Raw genomic sequence first — 27,561 nt, 5'->3', positions numbered from 1 at the left:
AAAAAGAACATAAAACCGCGCTCCGCCAGTTGACTGCACAGGTACCGGACCACACACATCGCTGTGTATAAACTCGTCGGGCTTTCTCGACCTCTTCTTGACTTTTCTGAACAGCAACTTGTGTAACTTGCCGAACTGACACGCTTCGCAAAAGAATTCTTCAGCATTCCGAACGCTGACTCCTTCCACGATTCCTTTCTTCACGAGATCACACAGAGCACGCTTATGAATGTGTCCAAGACGTTCGTGCCACACTTTAAGGTCCAGCGACGAAACATTCGCCTCTCGTTGCACCACCGGCGCTCGAAAGAACATGCGATATAGACTGTTCGACTGCTTAACTCCCGTGGCCACGACGACTCCGTCTCTCGACACTTCGACAGCACCGTTTTCAAATCCGACGCGAAAACCCTTCGCAGTACACACCCCGACAAAGAAGAGATATTTCTCGTTACTCGCGGAACAAGGCGCACACCCTCAATAATACCGGGCTCCCACTCGCCGTTTACTAGTTTCTCGATACGAACTTTCCCCACACCTCACACTCGTCATCATCGCCCAAGGTGACCTTCTCTCCCGCCAAAGGACGCAAATCTTCAATCCAGTCTCGACGGTAAGTGATATGAGCAGAAGCCCCGCTGTCGGTAATCCAGACGTCCTTCCTGTTAACACTCAGCAGCTGCTGAATTTGTCCACCCGACGGCTGTTTACCTCGACCGCTCACTGTCTTCGCGCTTTCACTTTTCGTCTCGCGCGACCCGACCACGAACGCGCAACTACTTTTCGACTGTCCTTTGTTATTATCACGAGCACTCTGGCTCTTCTTTTGTGGGCACTGGCATGCGTAGTGACCTTTCTCCTGGCAACGGAAACATTCAATGTTTTTGTTTTTCCTTGTCTTTGTTTTCTTCTTCTTCTGTTCGTCCTTCGCCTGCGACTCGCTCTTTGGATTTCCTCGTTACTGATAACGCGCCCGCGGAATCACCTTCCTCACTTAAACTATTCTCTTCACGAATAAGACGCTCAAGGAGATTCGATACAGTCTGCCTTGCCGGATCCACACTGTCCCACGCAGTTTTCAATACACTATACTTGGCTGTAAGACTCGACAGAATTTTTGCGATTAACGCCGCGTCCGATACCGTCTCGCCAAGATCCTTTAGTTGTCTCGCCATATTCTGAACCGTTGACACGTGTTGAATCACTGAGTCCGTTGGTCCCATTCGGTATGAATAGAAGCGTTGAGTTAGAGTCCCCACATTTGACGCCGACTTTTGCTCGTGTACCGCTCAGCTTGTCCCACATCTCTTTCGCGGAACTGCACATGATGACACTCGTTACTTGCTCGGCCTCCATTGCCGATGCAATGATCGCTGTCGCCCTCGCGTTATCTTTAATCCAGGTTTTCATTCGCCCTGCATTATTCCCTTCTTCGTTCTCCGGCCTGGGGCTCAATTCTATACACGTTTACCGACAACTATCGGTTCGATAAGCGTCGTTGCGCAGCTTTTATACGATATGAAAAACCTGCGCAACGACGCTTATCGAACCGATAGTTGTCGGTAAGCGTGTACGGAATATGGGCCTTGGCTCGAGTCCTATCGACCACATCGAAGATCTCGCTCGCCACTAGTACAGCCGTGACTTGGAATTTCCAGGCTTGAAAATTCGTTCCGTCGAACCGTTTCACCGACCTCAGCAATCCTTCGTCCGGCATCTTGTTTTTCCACCGACGATTTGCCTCGCGAAACTCGACACACGAGAATAATGCTCCAACGAAATACGGAACTTGCGATGCTCGCGATCTACAGCGATTCCCGCCTTGAACTCGGCCTTCGTGCCTTGTGCGCACGCCACCAATGGCCGTCCTGATCACGCCGGCTCGCACGCTCTGCTCTTCGCGACTTTGACACTCGTGATCTTCCACACCTTCTCTCCTTTCTAACAATATTAGGCTGTTACGTTGCCTGGGCCCATAACCTGTTGTTGAATAATACTGCTGGATGCAAGGAGAAAAGTTTTTTTTAGTGGTAATACAATAAATGCGACTTTATTATAACAGCGTGACTTTCTTATTAACGAATCGCTTGTTGACTGACTATCGGCACGCCTCGCGGCAACGGAACTCGCATTCGACGCTCGGCCGGATTCGGCCATCTCCGGAGCATGCATGCACACACTCACACCGTGCACACACACGCGTCTCAAAATGCGACGACACATACCTCAAGATATCTACGTTACTTTCCATTCCAAATATTTCACATCTTGCGATTTTAATTTTAATGACGTATTTTCTGAAGAATAATCGGTTTTATAAAAGTAATATATCCAGATACTGTATTTGTACTATTAATGGTCAACATTTGTCAACTCACGAATTACAAAATTGATCGGAAATATCGGAATTATTTTTTTTTAGGAGTCATAAAATCATCTTTTTCAATCAATTCCAGATGAGTTCTATTCTTCAACAAAGTTTTAATTTGAGCCTTAGTATAAAAATACGAAATATAATATAAAGTTAAAAAATTGTTGTAACAATGCCTATAATAATATTATGTAATTTTATGTTTGTTTAATAATACATGACATCTAGAGTACATCACATTCACCAAACTATTCACAAAGAATTAAGTTAAAGTATTAAGAAAAGTATATAAGGAATGAATTTATTAAAACATTTAAAACTGTAATTTTGAAAATCAATGTATTATATAGGTGTGTATTAACAACATAATTAAAAGCGTAGACTTCGATTACTTTCGCGACGTGTGATATCAGATAGTTTCCGAAATTATTTTTTAAGCACAAAAAATAATGATAAAAATCAAATATTGCTGCGAATAACAGTTTTCAAAATTTTAACAAAAATAGAGCAATGAGTAAGATTTAAACATTGGGTAATTATTCAGTTTAGGGGCCTCATCTCAAATCTCGATGTAAATATGCTCAATCGACGCGTTTTTGTACGAAACGAAAGAATCTGGCAAAAAAAAGTGTCGCTCTGCCCCGCGACGCGAGATATTAAACGTTAAAGTTGACAGGAATCAGGTTATGATTCCTGTCATACCGACGAGCTGTAGCGACTACTGGCGACCATGGTATAAATACAAGGGTATGCTCTTGCGCATATTTCCGAACCCAGCCAATCAGTGACTTGTCTAAGCTTACGTCACACTGAGCGGCACATTTAAGCAGCGAATCTGTAATAGTCATTTATAAAAGCATTTTGAGCGGACAATATGTGAATACAAAATAATGTTGATCATTTATGTGAGAGAAAATTTTGTTTTATAAATAAATAAATATATATGAACGAAAATATATAAATATAAAAAACGCACGTGACTTACGGATAAACGCTCATCGTTTCCCGAATTTGTCTCTCGTTGTAGATGTTAGAAACGTTATTGTTATTTGACAAATTTTATAATTATTTTATGTGGGTTTGTCTAAATATATGATATTACAGAAAATATTATTATTATTAAGAAAAAAAGAATTGTGTGCATTTAATAAAAGTCATTGCGACGTACGGAAAAATTTCACATAAAACGAGATTTTAATTTCCAGTCATTTATTATTAAAATTCTGCCAATTATTAGTTTTAATCAAAACTGGTCGGAAAACGATTGGAAAAGAATTGTCAGCTGAGACGCAAAACAAAAATATATTGTGGCGTACGACATAAAGAACTATATATGCAGAGGAAAGATGCAGATAAAAGATCAAATAACAATAAATGCAGATATTTAATATACACGTTTTTTATTAGTAAATTTTGACATCTTTCTTTTTTTTTGCCTGTGATTTGCGATTGCAATCGCTCGGTTCATTTCGCGCAGCCTAATATATGTCCTAGTCCTAATGAGGCATAGTAATGCCTCTCTCGGTATTTTAATTTTCAATTGTGGTTCTATTATTTTTGCTAAGTTTTGAAATATAAGATTTTTTTTATTCAAACTGGATCCGTGATATTTAGCAAACTCAATATTCATTATACGAGCACATTGTAATAATAATTTGTCACTCGGATACATACATTTTCCTCGCGAAATAACTTGCAGCCAATCTTGGTCACCCGTTGTTTCCAATTGGCGCGTTTCAATACCTAATGTTTTATCTGTGCTTTTAAATCTAAATGCTACGTATCCGGCTATATATTTTAAACTCTTCTTCGATAGCCTCGCTAATATTAAAATCTTCTAATTTCTGTAATAACTGTTCTTCCTCATAACTTGGAATAAGATAGAAATTTTCAAAAATATAACTTATTTGGCCTTTCTTATTTGGTCATTACAAAAGATTTTAATGTAGCCCTCTTGACAAAATAGATTGAGAACCTCTAGTCTAACGTTACAAGAGTCTGGACAAGATACGTGAACAGAAAGAATGTAATAACTTTATAATTGTGAAATACGTATTGGCAAAAAATAAACGTTAGCTTGTGAAACTGTAATTCTTGAGTGTACGAACAAGTAGAGTGTAAGAACAAGTAATTCTTTTTGTGTTTACGTATTGAAATCTGTAATCATGTATGAAAGACGAACATTATCGAGTTTGAAAAAACGATTTATAAGGAGCTCGCGTTTCTCGATGCGTTATTTAAACAAACGTAGTTGCTCTACTTAAGTATGTCAAACGATATCGTTCTATAATTACTCATCGCAATAATAAACGTACACACACGTGCACCGTCGATATAAGGTTTCTATATTTGGATCGATTAGTCACTAGTTTGGCGTGATGGTTTCTTGGCGCTCGACCAGCCCCATGATTTATTTACATGGGAAAAGTTGTAAAATATCAGTTGATCGACAATCGGATTTATCTTCAATGCATGAAGTCTGGAACGCGTGATCCTTGATATATTTTCTGTAGTTTCGAAGTTATGAGAGTTTGGAAGTTTGATGTTAGTGGAGGTACTGCATGGAGATGCAACGTCGGGATAGCATCAGGACGTATCTTCCTAGTTCGTGTAGGTGAATAACCTAGTAGATGTTCTTGTAAGGGCTTCGTAAAAGCTTCATCAGCAAAATGCTTCGAACATATCCTAGCTGAAGCAAACAAGGTTTAAGGTTCTTAAATATATGCTTTTAATATATGCTTATTACTATACAAAAGTACATACCATATTTTGGTGAAATATTTTCTTTTCCGCATGCTTGACGCCACTTATTACACAGTGCTGGATCCTTTGGGAAGGAAAAATATTTTATTTTATTTCTTTCGATCTTTCTGGTCTTTGCCAGATAGTTCCCACACCCTTTCACATTACACGTCATTGCGTACACTGTAATAATCACAAACGAATTACTCGACATAAATAGCGAACCGAGCAAACGCAGCCATTGCGAATCACCGAGTACATCCGATTCATTCCGATGCTACACGAGTATGATGTAAGCTTAGACAAAAGTGGTGGGAATGCGCAGTGGTCTGACACGGTATGAGCATACCCTTGTATTTCTACCATGCTGGCGACTACGAACATGCCCTGTGGCCACATGCGCATGCTCAGTGGCCGCACGCGCATGCAAAACTGCGCTAGTTTTAAATATGTATTTAAAAGAAACTATATAAAACAAATGAAGCGCGACAATAGCATTACTGTTAGATGCGAAATTGCACACCTTGCCACGCAATGATAGGGTTAATAGAATTTGGGTATTTGACATATTGTCATGATAAGCTAATAGATTTTTTAATCCAGCATGGTGTTCTAACATCTACAATTAAATGTAGTGAATGTGGTAGTGACATTGATATTGATAAAGAAACTTTAATGTACCGATGTAGAAAACGGTACTACGTAAAAAATGAGCACAAGAAACGTGTCTCGAAGCAGTGCAATTTTAAGAAAAGTGGCAAAGCTGGTACTTGGTTCGGAAAAAGTCATCTTGACGTGGCAACAATATGTAAAATTGTTGCCTGCTTTCTAATGTTAAAACATCCACGTCAAGATGACACGCAAGATGAAACTGGCGTTTCATCGTCGGCCACGATTGTTGACTGGTTCAATTTTTGCCGAGAGGTAATTATATTTTAACATATTTTCATAAATACACGCACGCACGTACGCACGCACGCCGCACGCACACACACATACACACACATGTAAAATGTATAAAACAAAATATTAATAATATTATTGCTTCTTACAGGTCTGTGTGTTCTGGGCTGAAAAACATAGTGAGAAACTTGGTGGCCCAGGATGCATAGTAGAAATCGATGAAGCAAAAATTGGAAAAAGAAAATACAATCGTGGTCGGCTCGTAAAAGGTCAATGGATTTTCGGAGGATATGAGCGAGGCACCAAGAAGATTTTTATCGTGCCAGTACAGGATCGAACTGAAGAGACACTTCTGGCGTGTATCAAAGAGTGGATATTGCCAGGCACCACCATCATGTCAGATTGTTGGAAGTCCTATAATTGTTTAAACAATAAAGGCTTCCAACATCTGACGGTAAACCATATAATTTCGTCGATCCTGAAACTGGTGAGAACTTTTTGCCATAGTTAACTATATTATTACTGTTTATTTGTATATTGTTCTGATACATTTTTTAAATCTACAGACGCGCATACGCAGCATATAGAGCGTGTTTGGAGAGAAGTTCGCGGAAATATCCCAAGGTATGGAACCAGGGAGGATCATGTCCTTGAATATTTGAGCGAATTTCTCTTCAAACGCGCCTATAGCCGCTTGGAGCGCATAGAAATCTTCTTTGATGTCATCGCAGAATTATATCCTCCGACATCCACTTTTGAGGACCAGCCAGAAGCATCTGATGACGAACCAAGTACCAGCACTGCTTAGAGATACGTTTTTTGTGCTCATTTTTTACGTAGTACCATTTTCTACATCGGTACATTAATGTTTGTTTATCAGTATCAATATCATTATCACATTCACTATATTTAATTGTAAATGTTAGAACACCATGCTGGATTAATCAATCTAATAGCTTATCCTGACAATATGTTGCATACCTAAATTCTATTATACCTAACATTATTCGGTTTACAACTTGCATATACTTTAAGTTGTAAAGCGAGGTCCACGCTGCCTACCGGCGAGGCGGGTGCGGGGGAGGCAGCGTGGACCTCGCTATTTGTTTAATTATGCGTAGGAAGCACACACACACACACACACACACACACACACGAGGGGGTGTAAGGGGGGGCCTTTGGCCCCCCCTCCCCCGCACCCACCCCGTCGGTAGGCAGCGTGGACCTCGCTTTACAATACATAAAGTACATGCTAAGTTGTAAAACGAAATTATAAAGTACATGCATGGGGGAGGGTGCAGGGGAGAAAAGCCTTTCTGTTCACGTGCGCTCACGCATGTAAGGTAAACGTACCAGTGGCCGCACACTTAAGCCACAATTCAGATTGTGATACAAATTTAGTCCATTTAGACGCATGCTTGGTACAAATGACTTGAACCATCTTGAAGCTTAGGGTTTCTAGTTTCTAAAACACATGCAATGTTTATTTTAATATTCAGTCATTTATTATTTATGCCGCGAAAATGATAAAAAGCTCAAATGTACCAGTGTCTGCACAGCCTTTACTCGGTATGTCCCACCCAGTGTCCGCACAATACGATATTTAGGCTGCGGTCCACTTGATGCTACAAATGCTTCGAAGCATTCCTCTTCTCCTTTCTTTCAATGAAGAAAGAAGGAGAAGAAAAACGCTTCAAAGCATTTGTGGCGTCAAGTGGACCGCAGCCTTAAACCAAAATATATTCAGCCGTAACATAACCTCTCCATGTAAACAGCAAACAATTTTTCTGATACTGGTTGCACAGATTCAGCATGCACATTAGATTTATTGCAGATATATTATCAACAATGAGTACTTACTTATCAATCGGTTTTCCACACGATATTTTGTTTTCTTTTAATCGAAACACCAGAATTAATTCCGTAGTAACAACTTTGCATCGATCGAGAAACAGCGTGCTACGCGATGTGCGGTTACTGGGACTAGCGAACTTCGCAGGGTTGTACCACGTATTGTAGATCCCTACACAATTTTTAGATTTGCAATATTCTTCACGAAATGCTTAATAAATTGAAAACATTAAAGTCGTGTGCGGCGACTGGGACGTGTGCGGCCACTGGTACGTTTACCTTAAGCCCCCTTGCACCCCTCCATGCATGTGCTTTATAATTTCGTGCTTTATAATTTTCTTTACAGTATTTAGATAATTAAATCGAGTTGATTTAATTCCGGAAGGGAAGGGTTTTTAATTCTAACAATTACTGTGTTTTAAGTCCGACAAATAATCGGCGCGCAGTTTGTTTGGAAAAATTATATGTGTATATATAGATGAGACCGTCGTGTGACCCAAAATAGTGGTCGAAACGTCGTTGTGTTATGCTTAATTAAAACTTGCCAGTCAGGTCGTTTAACTATACCTAATTATTTCATCACTGGCGATCAACTTTTATTGAATATTTATAATTTCGCTTCACAACTTAGCATGTACTTTATGTTGTAAAGCGAGATCCACGCTGCCTACCGACGGGGTGGGTGCGGGGGAGGGGGGTGCCGAAGGCTCGCACCCCCTCGTGTGTGTGTGTGTGTGTGTGTGTGCTTCCCACGCATAATTAAACTAATGAAACTCCCAGCGTGAGACCTAACTGCTTGAATCGAGATGCTTGGTTATTCTGCACGATTGATTCATTTAAAATTGGCGCAGTTTTACATGCGCGTGCGACCACTAAGCATGCGCATGTGGCCGCAGGGCACGTTCAGTGTTGCTACATGTCGTCGGTATGACAGGAATCATAACCTGATTCCTGTCAACTTTAACGTTTAATATCTCGCGTCGCGGGGCAGAGCGACACTTTTTTCTGCCAGATTCTTTCGTTTCGTACAAAAACGCGTCGATTGAGCATATTTACATCGAGATTTGAGGTGAGGCCCCTAAACTGAATAATTACCAAACATTGTAATGAAAAACAAAGTAGTTAATATATGCTTATTATCAGTTCAGTGTATATTACACATGATTAGCATAAGTTATAAGTTTGAAAACTAAAAACTGTTGCGTTCTTCTGGAACTTTTTATATTGTATGTAGCTGTGAAAATACTAATACTAATAAAAATTATTATTAAATTAGGTCAACGTTATCAAAATCGTACTATTAAAAGATTAGCCATTCAATTTTATTTGATTATTATTAAATTTATTAACGATGCGATAATGCACATATTATCCAATGCATTTACAATAGTTTATCGAACATATTCAGTTGCGATGTTTATTACATACATACGTGAATGTGCGAGAGAAGGGTCGTACTCAAGGTGCGTGCTATGAAACGAATTTTTCTCAAATGTAAAATTCGGATTCGGTTTTGGAGATATCTTAAAGCCTATGGACTCAATGTGCCGTGAAATGCGCCACTCCTTCTCCGTTCTCGTCGTAATATAGATGCCATAAAGATGGGTATACAAATCCCAAGGAAACTTTTCATATCTATAACCTTTCTTTCTCAACTATCTATCTAAAACTATTTTATATAATGCTCATCGTGTATTATGCATTATAAACAATTCGCCGTTCTCTCTCTGCAACTAACAAGAAAAACGCAAACTCGAAAATTCTGATTTTGATGGAATTTTACAGTTTACACACATATAGGGAGAAGAGGAGGGGGAGGTAAATATAAATTTTTCAGTTGTGGTCCAAAAACAATTCTGAAGGGTGAAATTACTTCTTATATGTATATAGAGCAGTTTTTGCTTTTCTTGATATATCTTGAAGAGTATTATTCAAGATATAAAAAAATGTTTTATACCATAAAACTTTTGTTGATATTTGGAATACTTTTTGAGATATATCAAGAAAAGCAGAAAACCGCTCTACCTATATATGAAGATTTTAGAATCGTTTTTGTGCCGTAACTCAAAATTTTTTATAATTTTGTCTATTTACCCCTGCTTTCACGTATGTAAAGTTTCATCAAAATCAGAATTTTCGAATTCGCGAGATTTCCTTATAACATATTACTATTTACGAATGTGATGTTGCGACATAAAAAATATTTTTTTTTTATTTGAGTTGAAAAGAGCTCTTGCGAAATAGATGCATGTTGTAATTCACAAACAGTGTGATACTGCGTTAACGTCGAAATTAAGTTAATAATAAGATTGACAAAAACCAATTTTCGTAATGTCATTACAATTTCATATTTTATTAGCTAAAAATTAATTTAAAGGGGAGTTTACACACGCAATGATTAGTGGCGCCAACTGACTGCGGCAATCATTGACGCCGGAAACCGACTGGCAAACTCACAAGTGTTTACACAGTGATTGGCGTATAATATGGAAAATATTTAACATTTATTAAACACACAGTAAATGACAGCAAGCATATAACCTCAAATTTTGACCAATAACCGTCAGTAATCGCCACATTACTAGCGCCAGTTTGTATCAAGTGTTTACACTTGCATTTTTACTGGCGTTAGTCGATTGGCGCAACTAATCATTGCGTGTGTAAACTTCCCTTTAATTCACTATCCATTCTTTTCCATGTCATCACTTTTATACCTTATATAGGATTTTTATCTATACTTATTTTATGTTATTTTATTCACATTTATCTTTATTCATATCAAACGACGCAGTAGCCTATTAATTTTTTATTAGGCGAATCGGATGACAGGACGAATCGGATCAATATAAGCTTTAAGACAGTTTTTGTCAGTGTTTTGTTTTAAATGAGCTGTTTTATCGTACCAATTACTTCCGTGCGTTTTCCCCGCACCAAAAACAATAGACAACAGCTCTGTATTGCGTGTAATTTAGTGTTAGTCGACGATAGAAGCGTAGAGATTGTAAGTAAACGAAGAAATTTTGGCGCTAAGGTAAAATCACGATCTCAATTTTGTGACTTTGTAACGAATAGATATATTGAAACTTCTGCAAATTATAATGATTTGTACAGTGTATATGTATGCTGAATCAGTCTAGTAAGTAGTTTAAATAATATTGTTAAGATAGTTTGGAGAAAACAAAGATACTTTATGAAGTCGACATACGGGGTTAATCAGATCATCTTTTTCGGGGTGATTCGGATCATGAAATTTTTCGACATTTTATAGTACATTTTATAATTATTATAACAAAAGTGTGTTCTTTTTTCGATTCCTAGATAGTTTGCACGTACAATCGTAAATTAACTAATGAGTCATGATCTCAAGAAACAATGAACGAGGCTATGCAGAAAGTAAAGTCTGGAAAAATGACTTTGCGTCAAGTTGTTGATTGCTATAAGGTTTCAGGGACTGGCATTACATCTATTGCAATGAAAAATTCGTCCATCCACCTGTCGAAGGCCCGTATTCATAGTCCGTTTTTATTTCAAGAACTTAAGTAATATCTTAAGGGGATCCTATAGCGAAGGCCGAACTTCCTCGATGTCGATAATGTCAACATTATTTCTAATCCTGTTTTCTCTATATCTGTCTTTGTCTAACTATAGTAATCTGTCCTTGTTCGATCGCTGCGCCGTTTCTCGCTACACGCAATACTGCTTATCCTATCAACCTGCATGTATTTTTGCACATATAAAAGTTAAAAGCATGCAACTTTTTTTCTAGGCTTTTATCTTGCTCTAATTGCATGATATTGTTCTTAAATGTTTTCCCTAGAGGGCTTGTATCTCATTTTGTATACATAAACTGCAGTATTTTTGTATAAGTAGATATTGTCGTCAGTGACAGCTCTATGTGCCCAAATTTTTAATTTTTGTTTCATTTTTTATGTAAAACCGACCCTAGTCCTCTTTATTTTTATGCGTACTTTAATTCTGTAAAAGAATTTTGCAATTCTGTAAAGCCAATTAAAAGTTGTACGCTTTTAACTAAATGTCGGTAATTACTGCCACTATAGGATCCCCTTAAGTAATGCCGGCACAGTAATTGGTTTTTAACATCTTAAGATTGTGCTTAAGACGGTTTTAAATATAAGATCTGATTGTGAGTATGAATCCGAAGACTGGATTTAGTGCAACAAATGTGAAGAATGATGTCACGAGAACTGTGCTAATAGAAAGGGTAAAAAAGGACCATTTACTTCCGAATTCTGTGTTAAATAAATTATTTTTGTCTAATGTAAATAGTTTATTTTAAAGAGTTTATTAATTTTCAAAGAGTAGTTTTTTATTTATATCAAGTAATTTATTTTAAATAATTTGTTGGTTTATTTTTATTTCTTTTATAACTAGTGATCCGTTTCACCCCCAATTTCGGAGCAAATCGGATAATTCTCTTCTTTCCATTTTTTGTTGTGCAATAAGAAATATCATGTTTATGTATTATTTTATTACATAAAATCCAAGCTAAAGTTATAAAGATTAAGAAGCTATAATAAAATTAAGTAATAAAATTTGTTTTTGATTGCTTTTTTACCGAGAAAGAAAAATTGATCCGATTCGCCTCAGTCTACCCTATAAAGCTTTTTATGAGACTATTCTATCTATATTTATTTGTTTACTAAAAAATTGACTCGTTTTGTATTTATTAAAATTACATTTTACGTAACATGAGGTTTGTTTTTATTGATTTATAAATTTATAGATTTATGTTATCTAAACATAGCATATATAAAGTTTATAACTAATAAAAAATATTTATAAGGCATTTTTAGGGAATAGTTGTCTCACGAGATGTGGTTATTGTCAAATGTTTCGTATTTCAGCTGTTAGTAGTTTTGTTGCACTGTCGTTTTGTAATCATGCTATGCAGTGCTTCTCAATTACGTACGTGATTTGGGGCGCGTAATGTAACATTTGGTTAAGTTATTTAAGAATTCCTGTTTCCAGCGTTGGTAAGTAAACTTTTAAAACTTCACTTAGGGGAGACCGGGGCTCGTTGGCACAAGGGGCAAGTTAACATTGCGTTCCGTTTATGTATATTTATGGCGAAAAAAACAATGGAAAAGTTATCATAAAATATCTCTTTTATCTCTTTTATAGATACTTTTCCTAAAGTTTTATTTAAATCAAACAAGTATTACAATAAAAAAAATAAACGCGTGGTCGCCACGCGCGTTAGAAGTGAAACTTCTGAAGGCAAGGGCTTTGCCATAACTTTTCTGAAATTAATACAAAAATTCGAAGTATAGGTTCTAATGGAAAATCCGTACGAATAAACCAGGCTAACTAAGAACCAGCGCGGTAAATGATGCGCGAAAGTTTTATCTATATTTTTATTTTACATATTTTCCAACCTTTGACTGCGTGCCGACTAGATTTGTCAGACTTGAAACACAGCTCCGGTTGGAGTAGTAAAATCCCACTGAGGCATGTGGTAATATTTATTGCAATAATCTATAATTAGTTGTAATATTACGCGTATTTTCAGCCAGCGTGATTTAAAATTCGAAGTATAGGTTTCAATGGAAAATCCGGGACAAGTACGCGTAATATTACAACTAATAATAGGTTATTGCGATAAATATTACCACATGCCTCAGTGGTCGAATTGGTACGACATCTTCACGGAATGAAGAAAGTTGAACCCTGGCTGAGGTAATATTTTTCGCAACAATTTCTTTACAGTTATTTAGATGCATATAGCATCAAAAATTAAATCGAATCGATTTAATTAGGTGTAGGGGGGAATTTTACTACTCCAACCGGAGCTGTGTTTCAAGTCTGACAAATTTACCAGGGATTTGGACAAGTCGTGTGAAGGATATTATTATTATTATTATTATTCGGGACCGAAAAGATATCTGAGTTTATACGTTTGGTAACGAGGATCAGTTTTATCTATTTGATTATAATTAGGATAATCAACGTCGAAATCGACAGGAATAGGTTTAAATGGAGGTGCGTTTTCTAGTTGTTGCAATTGTTGGAGGAAGGGGAGAGGATCTTGATTAAAAATGACTGCTTGTTTGATTTGGAATCTGATTTGTTTAATTCGAACGCGCCTACCTCCTTTCTTCGTCAGCCGCGTTGAAATAGTTATTTGTGTAACAAGTGTCGTAAGATAAAAATTCCCGGGTGCGGAGTTTACGCACGAGCCGAAGGCGAGGGAATTTTCATCTTTACACACAACTTACACTCCCTATTTTATGTGGCAAGTGCCTGGAAAGTGGTCTATCACGCACGCGTAGCGCATGGCACTTTCCATGCACGTGTTGCATAAATGAATTTTAAGCTCGCCACACTCTTCGGCAGCGCTCTAAAACCAACCCGCCACACCCTCTCCTCGCCACACTCTTCGTCAGCGCTCAGATCGTCAGCGTAGAGGTCAAATTCACTTTCGGGAATTTATCGAGATTATTGTCTTTTCTGGAAACCAACCCCGTAATCGCCACGCTTTCGGCAGCGAAAGTACCGGTTCGCCACACTCTTCGTCAGCGCCCCAGCACGTCAGATCGCCACGCTTTTGTCAGCGACAACTGCGAGTCGAATCTTAGAAGTGATGGATTATTGATTAAGAATACGAGATGAGATTCCAGATTTTCAAACTTGTTCCCTTTCAAACTTATCTTACCTTTATTCTAAAAATCTCAGTACAACTTGTGCGTGAAGCGCGGTCTTATAAGGTATGAGAGTACAGGGACTAAGTCCCAGAATTGAGCGCGAATGCTCGAACTTAGAGTATAGTGAAACGTAGGAAATCGAATAAGAGTTAGGAGAGAGTCTGAGAACTATGTCTAGTCAAGACCGAAGTTAAAACTTATCTGCTTTCCGCGGCGTTTTTCCGCCCTATTTCCACCCGAAAAAGACCGGAATCTCCCGCGCAAGATTCCCGCCCTTTTCCTACGCGTCTTAAGGGAGGAGGTATTCTGGAGGCTTCTAGAACATTCTAGAAGCGTAGTTTTGGGCCCATCTGGCCCCCAGCCCTTCAACGGACTCCGATAAGATAACCTATAAACATTTACATTGACCCGACCGTTCCTTCGGAATTCCGAGCTAACGTGCGTCGTCTAAGCGTTCAAAATTTTCAACACGTGTATCGTCCGAAAATATAAAGTTTTCCGTACGTAACAGTAATAATTACTGTATTTTTGCTCACTCTCAACTTTTAACCTTTTCTTACAGTAACCATTACGCACTACTACAGTAAACATTTTCCCAGTAACCAGTACGGATTTTACAGTAATCATTACGATAAAGACCAGTAATGATTCCGGTGCAATATTTTAATTTATAGTTTAATTTTTATTCGTGGTTCCGCATATATTCTATTTTATTAATTAAAATTACGCATTGTTTACAATTTTTGAAAACACATTGACGGAGAGACGGGATTTGAACCTAAGATTCCAGAATAACAGTTTAATACGTTAACGCTGAGCTGACAATCTATTTTACAATAACTATTAAGGTACCTTTTCATGGTAGCGACAAGCGACGAACGACAACAGCGACAAGCGACAAGCGACGGTAGCGACCACATGACGAGCGACGTTTGCGACGAATAACAGATAACAGCTGTCAGTGTATTAAAATTATAAATATTGTGAAAGAAACTGTTGACGTCTATCAACTTTGCTCTGTTTAAAAGAAACATGTCGGATAATAATTGGAGCAATTGGTACACGTATTATTTAAATTGTCAATTTGAATGTGCTCAAATAATTGCGCAACAATGTGCCAATGCACACAAACAAAAATTAGCTCATGTAGCGGAGTACGTTTTTTTGAAAAAAAAGAGAAGTTACTCAAGAAAACGCTTTTGGGTGTCTCCAATATGCTCACAACAAGAGAAGCATGGTTTTTTTAAGGCAATACTGCCATCACTTCAATTGGAACATCTGGGATTTTATAATTATTTCAGGATGTCTTCAACAAAAATGGAAGAATTGTTAACTTTAGTTGGAGAGGATTTAAAAAAGCAAAACTGCATCAGAAAACCCATACCACCTGCACAGAGATTAGCTTTAACTTTGAGGTATGTACATTAGTAGTAGTATATCAAATGTTGTTTAAATGTAAATTTATGATATTAAATTACTGATACAAATTAATTGTATGTACATTTAATGTTGCTCAGATTTCTGGCCTCTGGAGATTCAATGACATCAATGCATTATCAGTACTTGGTTGGCGTAACAACAGCAAGCAACATCATTAATACAACATGTGCTGTTTTGTGGAAGAAACTGCAACCGTTGTGCATGCCAGCTGAATTAAAAAAAGAACAGTGGTTCGCTATAGAAAAAGATTTTAAAGAAAAGTGGAATTTTCCACATTGCATATACAAAAAAAATATACTTATAAAAGAATATAATACTTTAAGTACGGAATCTGAATGCACATACCAACTAAACTATTTAAATATACGTATATTAACATCGCTCTGCTATTTTTTCTAATTCTGCAAATAATGTATTCATCAAAGCTTTCTTAACATTTGCTCGATCACGTTCATCTTTAATTTCTCTAAGCGAGCACTGGATAAACATTCCAAAAGCAGCATCTGATGATTCTGGAGTTTTTGTCAAAGGTGGAGCTGGTATATCCGGAAATTTAAAGATATTTGTAGGAGTACTATTTGTGATGGCTTGCACCACCTTATCAGCTATCTCCATATCTGAGTTTCTGGTATTTTTTCGTGTACATACGTGGCACGGTAGATGAAGCAATCTCGTCATCGGTTGACAATACTTCTTCCAATGGAGGATTGTGACATGAACTTGTGGAATCGTTACTCTCTGACATCATTGCATCTTGCATATTTGAATGTGTAGATTTGTCCTGAAGATTCACATCACTCATAAAAGACATAATATCGCTATATATCCATCGCTTTTTCTTCTTAGCTGCTGAACCACTTGTACCTTTCTCACTGTTTACAAACCTTCTATATGAATCACAAAGGTTTTTCCATTTTTTTTTTAAAGCAGCCACAGTGTTACCAGGTCCAATGGCAGCTGCAACTTCTTCCCACAGTTTTTCTTTATTTTCTTTACTCCGCTTTTCAAGAGGACTTCTCAAATTCCATAGAGGTTCTCTTTCATGAATGAGATGAATGAGTTGCTCTTCCGTATTTAAGTGTTGTGGTAACTGGCTATTTGATAAACTTGTTGATGGTTCTGTGACAATTTCTTCACTGCCATTAACGTCACTTCGCCTGACAATGGATAGATCCTCTATAGAAATACAATAAGAATTATGTTAGCCATCAAATATAACAAAAACACTTTTTAGTCTTTTTCAACAAATTAATTAGAGAGAAAATACAGGAAAAGAGACATAACTTTATTATAAGAAACCAATTATTTTTTATGTGATATACAATATATTACTTACAAAGAATTAAATTATCTATAAAATGTTATTAATATTTGAAGCAAATAAACAATCTTTGATCACTTTACATGAGAAAGCATTAATAACAATAGCACGAGAATATCACTTACCACACTGAGGGTATACATAATGGTTCTTATCAATGTACACTTGTGGATATCCTTGAAAGCAACCGTGGCTGTAGATATCCGAGCTTTCGATTATTGTTTCGCATACAGCGCAAACATACACTTCCTATATACATACAGTTTTTTAGTTAGGCACAAAATTATATGATTTATAAATTCATGTTTTAAAATTAAGATTATTTTGTTTTTTTAATTTGTATGTTTTTATTATCAAAAAATAAATTAAAATTAATATAGCATCTAGGACCGATTGTAGGAAGAAAGATAAAGATAGACACATGTTTAAGTCTCGCGTAAAGCCAAAATAATGTTGGTGTAATGTTATTTTTTAGGTTATTCATAGTTATAAATATTGACAATAGTTATAAATATCAGGGTTATAAGTTATACATATCAACAATTCTTGTCTTTCAATAGACAAAACTGTAATTACTTACATTTACTACTTACCTCTAAATTTTCACCGTTTTCTTCCATTTCACTACCATTTTTATTTTATTAAAAATACGGAAAATCGGCTACAAGAACCAAATTGAAAGTTGTCGCCTAAAGTTAAAAAAATCGAACTACAAATGCGACAAAAAACATGTCGCTCGTTGCTTGTCGCTCGTCGCTTGTCGCTACCATGAAATGGCACCTTTATGGAATCTCATATATCTCTCTGAACTGCTCTGAACTCGCGCGATAGAACGAATATGGAGAGCCAACAGTAATGGTTACAGAATCGCACATAATTGAATAATGGAACTTCTCAGTAATTATTTCTTTTCTATTATTTCTTTCAGACAGTATCGCTTACGATCTTAATTTTTAGATATTACTGTGTTTTTCAATAGACATTACCCATACAGCATGGAATATGCAAGAAATGTGCTATAAACAATCTATAAATATTTTAATATTCCACGGGTCATTCAGAATATTCTGTAGAAGTTCTATAAATATTCCATGAAATTTTGTCCATTCGGAATATGCATAGAATATTCTACAAATGTCTAATAAATATAGTACATTTAAAAAATGCATAGAATGTTCTATAAATATTTTGACAAATATAGAATATTTGGAATATTTACGGAGCATTTTGTTAATATTCTTGAACATTTATAGCATGTGCTATGAATATTCTGAAAAACTTTTCTAGAATTGTTACACTGAGAAAAAAATGTTGTAAATTTGACTAAACTCGTTTAGTTGTAGTGATTTGTTTAATGCAAATATTAATATATTTAAATCAAATATACGTAAGTAATATCAAGAAATTCTGAATCTATTTAAATATAATTTTTTTTGAATTAACAAATGTTAGGTTGACAGCCCGTGACCGCTGCATTTAGTTGAATCAAATAATATTTCTTTGAATCTACGATTTTTTTTCTCAGTGTATGAATATTTTAATAATAATCTGTGAACATTGCAATGAACATGAAATATTCAGAATATTAATAGAATATTTTTTACATATTAGTAGAGTATTTTTAAAATGATCTATAAACATTTTAGGAAAAATATTGAAAACATTCTAATTATTCTAGGAATATTTAAAGAATATTTTGGAACATTATATAAATATTCTGGAAAGCATTAATAAAAACTTTTTAGAAATCCGAGACCCTTGCGAGCTAACGAAGGGGAAGCGTAACGAGACCGCGAGAGAGTCCCCAGGTAGGAAACGCCGATACTCGAGAAACGGGCCAAGACTGGCACGAGTGTCGGCTTGCCGACGTTTAATGCCCAAGCCTGGCCCAACTATTACCCAAATTTGGGTAGCTGAGGCTTGGCAAGCAAGTGCCGCCCAATATTGGGCCAAAGCTTAATAGCCAATCCTTATTCTTTATCATTATTATTAGATTTACAATTTTCTTTTTAAAAAAATAATTAAAAATATATAATTTTATAAAAAAAATTCATAATGAGCCGGCACTGGTTTCTGACATTGACCCGACATTGAGAAATATTATATCATATATCTAATTCAAATTTTATTACTCTTTTTCAACTGAATTTGTTTCTTAAGATAATTTTTGAAAAATTATATATTTGCGCTGGTTATGACATATGTAGACTATATATAACGCTTACATCAAATTAAGAAGTAGTCTACCACGTAAGGCAGATGGCTCACGATCCAGAGGTCCCGAGTTCGAATCCCACCAAGGTAAGTGTGTTTTTCAAATACGAGAAAATATTTATAATCATAGACTGCATCTTAAGAAACAAATTTAGTTAAAAAATAGTAATAAAATTTTGAAATAAATAATTTTTTTTATGTCGGGTGAATATTAAATGTATACAGAATATGCGATATCCCATTTTTAATGTTCCTAAAATAATCTATAAATGTTCTATAAATATATTTTGCATATATAAAAAAATTATGGATTATGGGGAAATATTTATAAAACATTTGTAGATTATTCAAGAATATTTACAGATATTTCTAAGGACATTCAAAGCGGGACATTACACGTTCTTTGCACATTTATAGATCATTCATAGAAAATTCATGAATATTCTAAAGAATATTTATAGAACATTCATGGAATATTTCATGCTGTATGGGATACTTTTTTTTTAAGTGAGCATCTGCGTATTGAGGTTAAAAGTTGAGAACGAACGAAAATTCAGAGATTATTACTGTTTTTCGGCTCTCAGTGTGTGTGTGTGTGTGTGTGTGTGTGTGTGTGTGTGTGTGTGTGTGTGTGTGTGTGTGTGTGTGTGTTACTGTATTGATTCGTCTGACAAACCTTGACTGAGATTAGAAGGCAATAAATATAACTTATCCCGTCATTTGATGATAATAAGGAAAAAGCTGCTTGCAGGGAATCCTATAGTAAAGGCCGAACTCTGACAATGTCAATATAATGTCAACATTTCTAATTCTGTTCTAATTCGTTTTCTGTGTCACCTGCCTATATCTGTTTTTGTCCGATTGCTGCGCCATCTCTTGCTACACGCAATACTGCTCATCCTATCAAGCTGCCTCTGGATAATAAAACTTTATTAGAGAGAATCTTTTTTTCTAGGTTTTGAATATTAGTTCTATTTACACGATATTATTCCTACATGTTGTCCCTAGTAAAACTGGGTATTATTTTGTATATATAAACTACAGTATTTTTGAAAAAGGCCAAATTTCGAGCAATAATAGGTGTTGAAATTTATATGTTCAAATTACAATAATACAAACGAATTGGTTTACGTCAAATTTAAAGCTAAATCGGTCGTCCATTACGTTGCAATGCTTATGTGCGTCCATGCGGTTGGTGCGAACGAAAGCCATTGTCGCCAGACCCTCAGTGGCAAATATAAGCGGTCGGTACCACAGGAACGCAAGAGGATTCTTTCCATCGTCAATTAAGATCGCAGACGACTGAGAAGACATTCACATCGCAAGGGCAGAGAATTCCATCCAGTCGTCTGCGATCTTTAGCTACGAACACTCGCTCCTGACTGACGATGGAAAGAATTCTCTTGCGTTCCGTTGCTCTGCCCTTGCGATGTGAATGTCTTCTCAGTCGTCTGCGATCTTAATTGACGATGGAAAGAATTCTCTTGCGTTCCTGTGGTACCGACCGCTTATTTGCCACTAACAAGTAACACTACCCAAGTGTAAATCGCCGATTTGGATAATGTTTTAATATGTTTTAGTAGACGTAAAAATAAGACATACGTATTTTTTTTTATCTGCGGAAAACCATATTTAGGGTGTGAAACACCCCTTTGAATTTTTGGGTATCGATTTAATTGTTTTGTATATAAGGATTCAGTATTTTCGGCCCGAACCAAATAAAATAGTTGCATTATCAAGAGATATGAAAAATGAAAAATTTTTTACTCGGTTCGATCATTTTTAGAGGGTAAACCACCCCCTGTATTTGAAACAAAAATTTAAAAAATGCCCAGATAATTGCAAATTTCATTCAAAAATTTTGAAAAAAATATATGTTACACTCGCATCCAAAACAAAAGTGAGACTGTTTGAGGATTTAAGGGTGACCACCCTTTTATCGAATTTCTTACGTAACATTTAAATTTATCCCGAAATAATGGTAAACAATTTCATTTATCGTCAAATTAATTAATATTTACAAATTAGTCTGATCAACCCTTCAATTCTATAAGGGGGTGAGGGAAAGTAGGTTTTCCCTATGACGTACATAGCTTTAAATTTGACTAACATTCGACAATAAATCGTAGCGCCGGATCGTATCCGAGTCCTTTATTTGTTAATTCGACGTTATTTATGAAATTGCGGTTCTGAAGAAGGCCAATATGGCCGAAACGTAAACCAATTCGTTTGTATTATTGTAATTTGAATATATAAATTTCAACACTTATTATTGCTCGAAATTTGGCCTTTTTCAATTGTTTTAGTTGTTTGCTTCATCGAGCGTAATTTTTTCGTTACAGTATTTTTGTTTAAGTAAATATGTCGTCAGATGACAGCTGTATGCTCAAATTTTTATTTTTTTTTCGTTTCTGATATGAAATCGTGTGCTTTATTCTAGATTTTTGTGCGTACTTTTGTTGGAATGTAAGAGTTGACACAGTGTTTATTATTATATTTTGTTTATTCACTCAATATACGTAAAATACAGCGAGATGTTTCTCTTAGAATCGGATATTGCACGAGCACGTGAACAGGTGAACCGGGCAGTTACGAGCTTAGCGAACGTGTGTGTTGTAGAAACGGAGTGAAAAGGAAACGAGAGAATATATGTATATAGTACATAGTAGATAAGGAAGATTCCGTTACATTAGACCGGCGATAAAGCGTTCGCATTGAAAGCTAAGTTTTAGCATCCTTAACAACTTTAATTTTGTAAAAGAGTTTTGCAATTCTGTAAAGCCAATTCAAAGATTTCTTCTAATAAAGAAATGTCGGTAATTACTGCCACTATTGGCATCTCCTTAAGGGGATCCTGCAGTGACAGGCGAACTTCCTCCATGTCAATAATGTCAACCTTTCTAATTTTGCTTTCTCTATATCTGTCTTCGTCTAACGAAATGACATCTGTCTTTGTTCGATTGCTCGCCATCTGACGCAAGATCCGGCAACTACTGTTGCTGCTCTTCTTGTCATCCTGCATCCGTATTTGCATTACTAAAATAATTTTTAGATGGATCTTTTTTTGTACGCATTGAATCTTACTTCTACTTACACGATATTATTCCTACATGTTTTTCCAAGGGTGGATGATCAACATTATGTATGTATAAACTGCAGAATTTTTGTTTTAAGCAAATATTATCGTCAGGTGACAGCTGTGTATGTAGTGCCCAAATAAGTAATATTTTTAATTTTTTGGTGTTTTTGATATAAAATTAAGTTTGGCACCCTAGATTTTTGTGCGAACTTTAATTCTGTAAAAGATTTTTGCAATTCTATAAAGCCAATTAAAAGATCCATTTAAAAACGATAATGTCGGTAAATCATACGGCTGCAGGTATTATTCTTTTATTAAGAGAAATATGTACGAAAATATACATAAAATTGAGAAAAGAAGATCAAGAAACATTGTGTCTTTATATGCAGTATTTTAAACAACTGTAGATATGTCAATCACACATAAACATAAAATACAAAATCGTAGTAGTAAAGAATCACTAATATTGATTTTTCGATTTTTGTATTTTCGTTTATTCTTATTGAACAAGTTGCCTAATTCATGTCATTTTGGAATAGTCCTTTCATATTATTATCATTTTTAATTTTTAGACAAAAAGAAAAGAGAATTAATTCCTTTCCTATATATATATATATATAAAACAAAAAGTGTTTCAACCACGTTTTAACCATTCTGTAAAAAGTTTACGCCAACTAAATATACAGGCGTAGTACGACTAAATACATCGTGACAAAAAGACAATTGTCATTTAAGCGACAATGACAAGGTCGTCACATTCTAATGACCGTACACTCTGAAGCTACTGGTTGAAGTCAATTCGATAGCAGTTAACGAATTGTTAGCAGAGGAAGGGTGAATAGGAAGGGTTTGCGGTTAACATGCAAGGGGTTGACAGGGGATCGTATAATACATTGTTACCCCATTCATCAGCATTATACCCCTTCCACAAGCAGTAATTTTCTCTACAAAATCGACACATTAGGATGAACTGTCTCATAATTAAAATTACTTTACTAGTGAGTACTTTCGTTTAACCTAAATGCATTAAATCTTGTAGGTATCTTTTATTTATTGACTTTTTTTATTGTACATATATTAAACTACCTCCTAATTTAATCAAATAAAACAATTTTTAAATAGAATTATCATGTTTATTATCGTTATTAAAAAATATTTTTGTTAACAATATAAGAAATTAATATGCTCATTAAAATAATATTAATAATCATTGTAGTAATACTGATCAACATAGTTTTCATTTTCAAAATATCAATTTTAATTTTCAGCTTCAATTTTTATGCCTAATTCTCCAAAATAATTCTTAAAATTTCATATTACAAAATTCTTATATCATTTTAATACAAAATTTTAATCTTAAATAATAAGATTTTGAGACATTTTGATTATTGAATAATAAATTTTTTTATACTTATAAAGTTGTGAAATATTTTGGTGATTTATGCAGTCGATAATAATAAAATTAATACAAACTATTAAATCAAAGCATCAAATATACTAAGAATAATAACTTTCTTAAGTTATATACATTATTTTTTAAGTTATATACATATAAATAAAACTTTTAAATTTGGAACATATTTAAATTTAGCTGTTTAAAAATCTCGTAATATTTAATGATATATGTATGTTAAATTAGAATAGCAATATAAATAAATTTGTGTACTTACTCATAATACACATATTATATAATTAAGTGAATCGTGTGTGTGTGTGTGTGTGTGTGTGTGTGTGTGTGTGTGTGTGTAAGCACACTGATTTATAATGTGACTTACAATTGGACTAACTTTTCACGAAACTTTAGTCTTCTCTAAATTGATTTTTGAACTCCTTTTATGATCCGACTTCTGTCTGACACCCGTCGAAATAAAGTTGCACTCGCGAAGACACTCGATTCGCCAGCATGTCGAGAGATATTGGGAACGAAATGGTTTAATAATATATCGAGATGAATATACTCCCGACAAGAAGCCTATGAGTAGCAGGACTCCGCGACTGGTCGACCAAAAGCGACTCTTCGTTCGTGTGGATATTAAACTTTGAAGATCGTCGCTCGTCGCCCCGTTACGTCGCCCGCGTCTCGCTTTGTCGCCTGACTCAGCAAGTGTCATTAATAACTTCGAGGAGGTAGATAAAGTGCTAAACACCGCAGGCATGCCGTGTGCTTGGGCACACATCATTACCCTGGCTAACCAGAGATTCGATAAAGATTCTGATATATTGCCTGCCGATGGCGAGTTTCGAGTAATTATACATCGTTTTGAGCTGTTTTGAGTGAATATACCGAAAATATCACGTAATGCTATAAAGGCAAAAGATCTTTGCCTCTCAATTCTTACACAAAGCAATAGAGATGATCTTTAATATATAATAAAACAGTTGTAAATAATGTCTTTTCATTATTTGTAAATTTTGAATACCACACATTTATTTTGTGTTTATGAGTCATACATTATGCATTAAAAATATTTTTAAAATTTAACATAGCTTTAATAAATATTCCAATTTTATATATATTCATAGAGAAATATATATAGTGTATTTATTAAAATTTAATCTAAAATAATTGTATGTATTATATGTCGTTTTTATCTGTGTCATAAATCTAGAGATGAAAAGTATATGATTTACTTTAAAAGGAATGGATAGTAACCTTTGAATCTTGGAAGCAATTCTACCTAGAAAGAAGTTATATTAGTTATAAAATATCCTTCTCAAAGAATTAACTTTGATCTGCGATGTATTTTTTAAATAATTACTAGATTGAAAATAATTACGTTGAAAGATTGAACCGGGTCATTCAAGACTAGATAAAGAAAAAGTAATCTCTTTCCCAGTTTTTCTTACAAAAAAGTAAACCATATGTCACATAGCCAAATGTCACATAAAGCATACCTATTCTTGTACATAATGGTAGCATTTAATAGCGCTCGATACATTTTATGTTTTCTCTAAGTACACTGCGTTATCGCTAATATTCATCGGTATCAAGGAAATATTTTGTTGTCGTGAAATGTAAACGGAGCATTCCAATTTAAAAGAACATAATCACAGGTGGCACGAGAATTTGTAATGTACGCATTAGTTGTGCTTTGACATTTTTATCGGTTAATAATTAATTACATAGGGATAAAATCGCAACTAGAAAAGTTGAAATTATCACGCGCCAATCGACGAAAGGTCAAATGAATTTTTTATGTCGCATCGCATGTTCTATTGCACTATGTGCTTTTGCTATTTACTCGGTCCGATGACATACAGCAGTTAACACGCTAACGTACTTATAAGAGGAGAGCGTTACATTGTTCCTTCACTTGTCCTCCCGCGTATTATTATTCGGCACGATTAACAACTGTGACATTAAAATTCGTTTACAAATAATAAAATTAAACATGAAAAAAAGTGGGATGCAAATTCGACATCAGGTATCGGTCGCAAATGCGAAATGTTGGAACATCCTAAAGAGGCAGGCCGCCGAATTTTGCCGCAACACAGGTTTACATGGTTACAAATACATCAGTCAAACTCAACGTTCCAAAACGGAGCGGTATGTATAAACTTTCTAATATGTCGTAATTCTGAATGCAATTTGATAAATAAAATGTAAAATCACAAATAATTTCATAAGATAATTATAGCTTAAAACTTTTCCTCATTTAATATTTTCTAGATCACGAACAGTGCTCATTATTGTTATTGAAAGAATAAAGTATGAAAATGCGTACATTTGTTAATAAAATTCTTTCAATTTATTTGTTTCTTTTTAAAACTTGATGTTTTGTATATCAGTACAAAATTACCTTTTTCAAAAAAAGGTAAAAAAAGGCGCCAAGTACACGCGCAATGTATGTTGTAAATCTAAAATCTTAAATGGTAGTAGCTTTATTTCTTCCTAACAAAATAATTCACAAAATTGCGTTACCTAACTCAACCTAAGTGATATGTATAGTAGCTTTATTTCTCCCTAATAAAATAATTCACAAAATTGCGTTACCTAATTCAACCTAAGTGATACGTATTTCAAAAAAAGATGTGAAATCTTTAAATTGCGCCAATTGCAAAGAGAATATATATACTTTGAAAAATAATTGTTGTGCAACTACTTTTAAAAAATAAAACAAAATTGTGTTACCTAACTCAGCCCAAGTGGTATATCTTTGTATTCCTTAGAGTCTTCTATCAACCCAAGTGGTAGTAGTTTTAATTCTCCTTGATAAAATTATAATATTACAAAGAATTATTTTAATCACAAAGAATTAAAGAGGTAACATTATAAAATAAAAATATTTAATTAAAATAAAATAAATAAATTTTTCTTGTAAAAAACTTGGCGCTGCTTTTTTAAGGTTTAAACCTTTGCACAAGACTTTCGTATGGCAACGTAGTGTAACGAAACGTGGGTCAACGCACAAGAAACGTATCGGTTACGGCGTTAAGCGTCGTCTACAATGGCAGCAGGAGTATGCAGTAAGACGTTAGCAGTAAGCTATTCTATTGACCAATCACAGTCGATTATTCTTGAATTGTAAAAATCCCATTAGTCAATAACTTACTGCTTACGTCTTACTGTATACTCCTGCTGCCATTGTAGATGACGCTTTATACGTCAATACGTTTCTTGTGCGTTGATCTACGTTACGTTACCATACGAAAATTTTGTGCGGAGGCTCTAACCGATACGTTTCTTGTGCGTTAATTCACGTTACGTTACGCTACGCTATCATACGAGAGTCTTGTGCGGAGGCTCTTATCCAGACAAATTTGCATAGCGCATAAACATAAGCGTAAGAAATTGATTGGTTTATATGTATATGTGCAAAAGGAAATAGACCAATCCATCTCTTTATGCATATGCTTATGCACCTATACAAGTTTGTCTGGGTTGACCTTAAAAAAGCAGCGCCAAGTTTTTTACAAGAAAAATTTATTTATTTTATTTTAATTAAATATTTTTATTTTATAATGTTACCTCTTTAAT

The 27,561-nt window shown here is 35.2% G+C and overlaps 1 protein-coding gene and 1 long non-coding RNA gene across 4 annotated transcripts in view; one reads left to right on the top strand and one right to left on the bottom strand.

The window, feature by feature from the left end:
• Positions 1–3,782: 3,782 nt before the first annotated feature.
• Positions 3,783–24,570, bottom strand: LOC139814613 (uncharacterized). Of its 3 annotated transcripts, none has more exons than XR_011732493.1 (3): positions 24,359–24,570; positions 5,135–5,296; positions 3,783–5,060 (listed from the first exon to the last, which is right to left on the bottom strand). It is a non-coding gene; the product is annotated as an uncharacterized lncRNA (long non-coding RNA). The 3 variants fall into 3 exon arrangements; XR_011732494.1 differs by lacking the exon at positions 24,359–24,570 and adding an exon at positions 7,877–7,891; XR_011732492.1 differs by lacking the exon at positions 24,359–24,570 and having other exon boundaries at positions 5,135–5,801.
• Positions 24,571–25,839: 1,269 nt separating this feature from the next.
• LOC139814922 (sodium channel protein Nach) overlaps positions 25,840–27,561 on the top strand; it is a 364,065-nt gene continuing 362,343 nt past the window's right edge. The window contains exon 1 of the mRNA XM_071781444.1: positions 25,840–26,130. Within this exon, the coding sequence (XP_071637545.1) occupies positions 25,976–26,130 (155 nt within the window). The 5' untranslated portion in view covers positions 25,840–25,975. The remainder of the gene's footprint in view (positions 26,131–27,561) is intronic.

Source organism: Temnothorax longispinosus, chromosome 6, assembly GCF_030848805.1.
Source record: "Temnothorax longispinosus isolate EJ_2023e chromosome 6, Tlon_JGU_v1, whole genome shotgun sequence".
NCBI lineage: Eukaryota > Metazoa > Arthropoda > Insecta > Hymenoptera > Formicidae > Temnothorax > Temnothorax longispinosus.
This window is presented reverse-complemented; position numbering and strand designations above follow the sequence as displayed.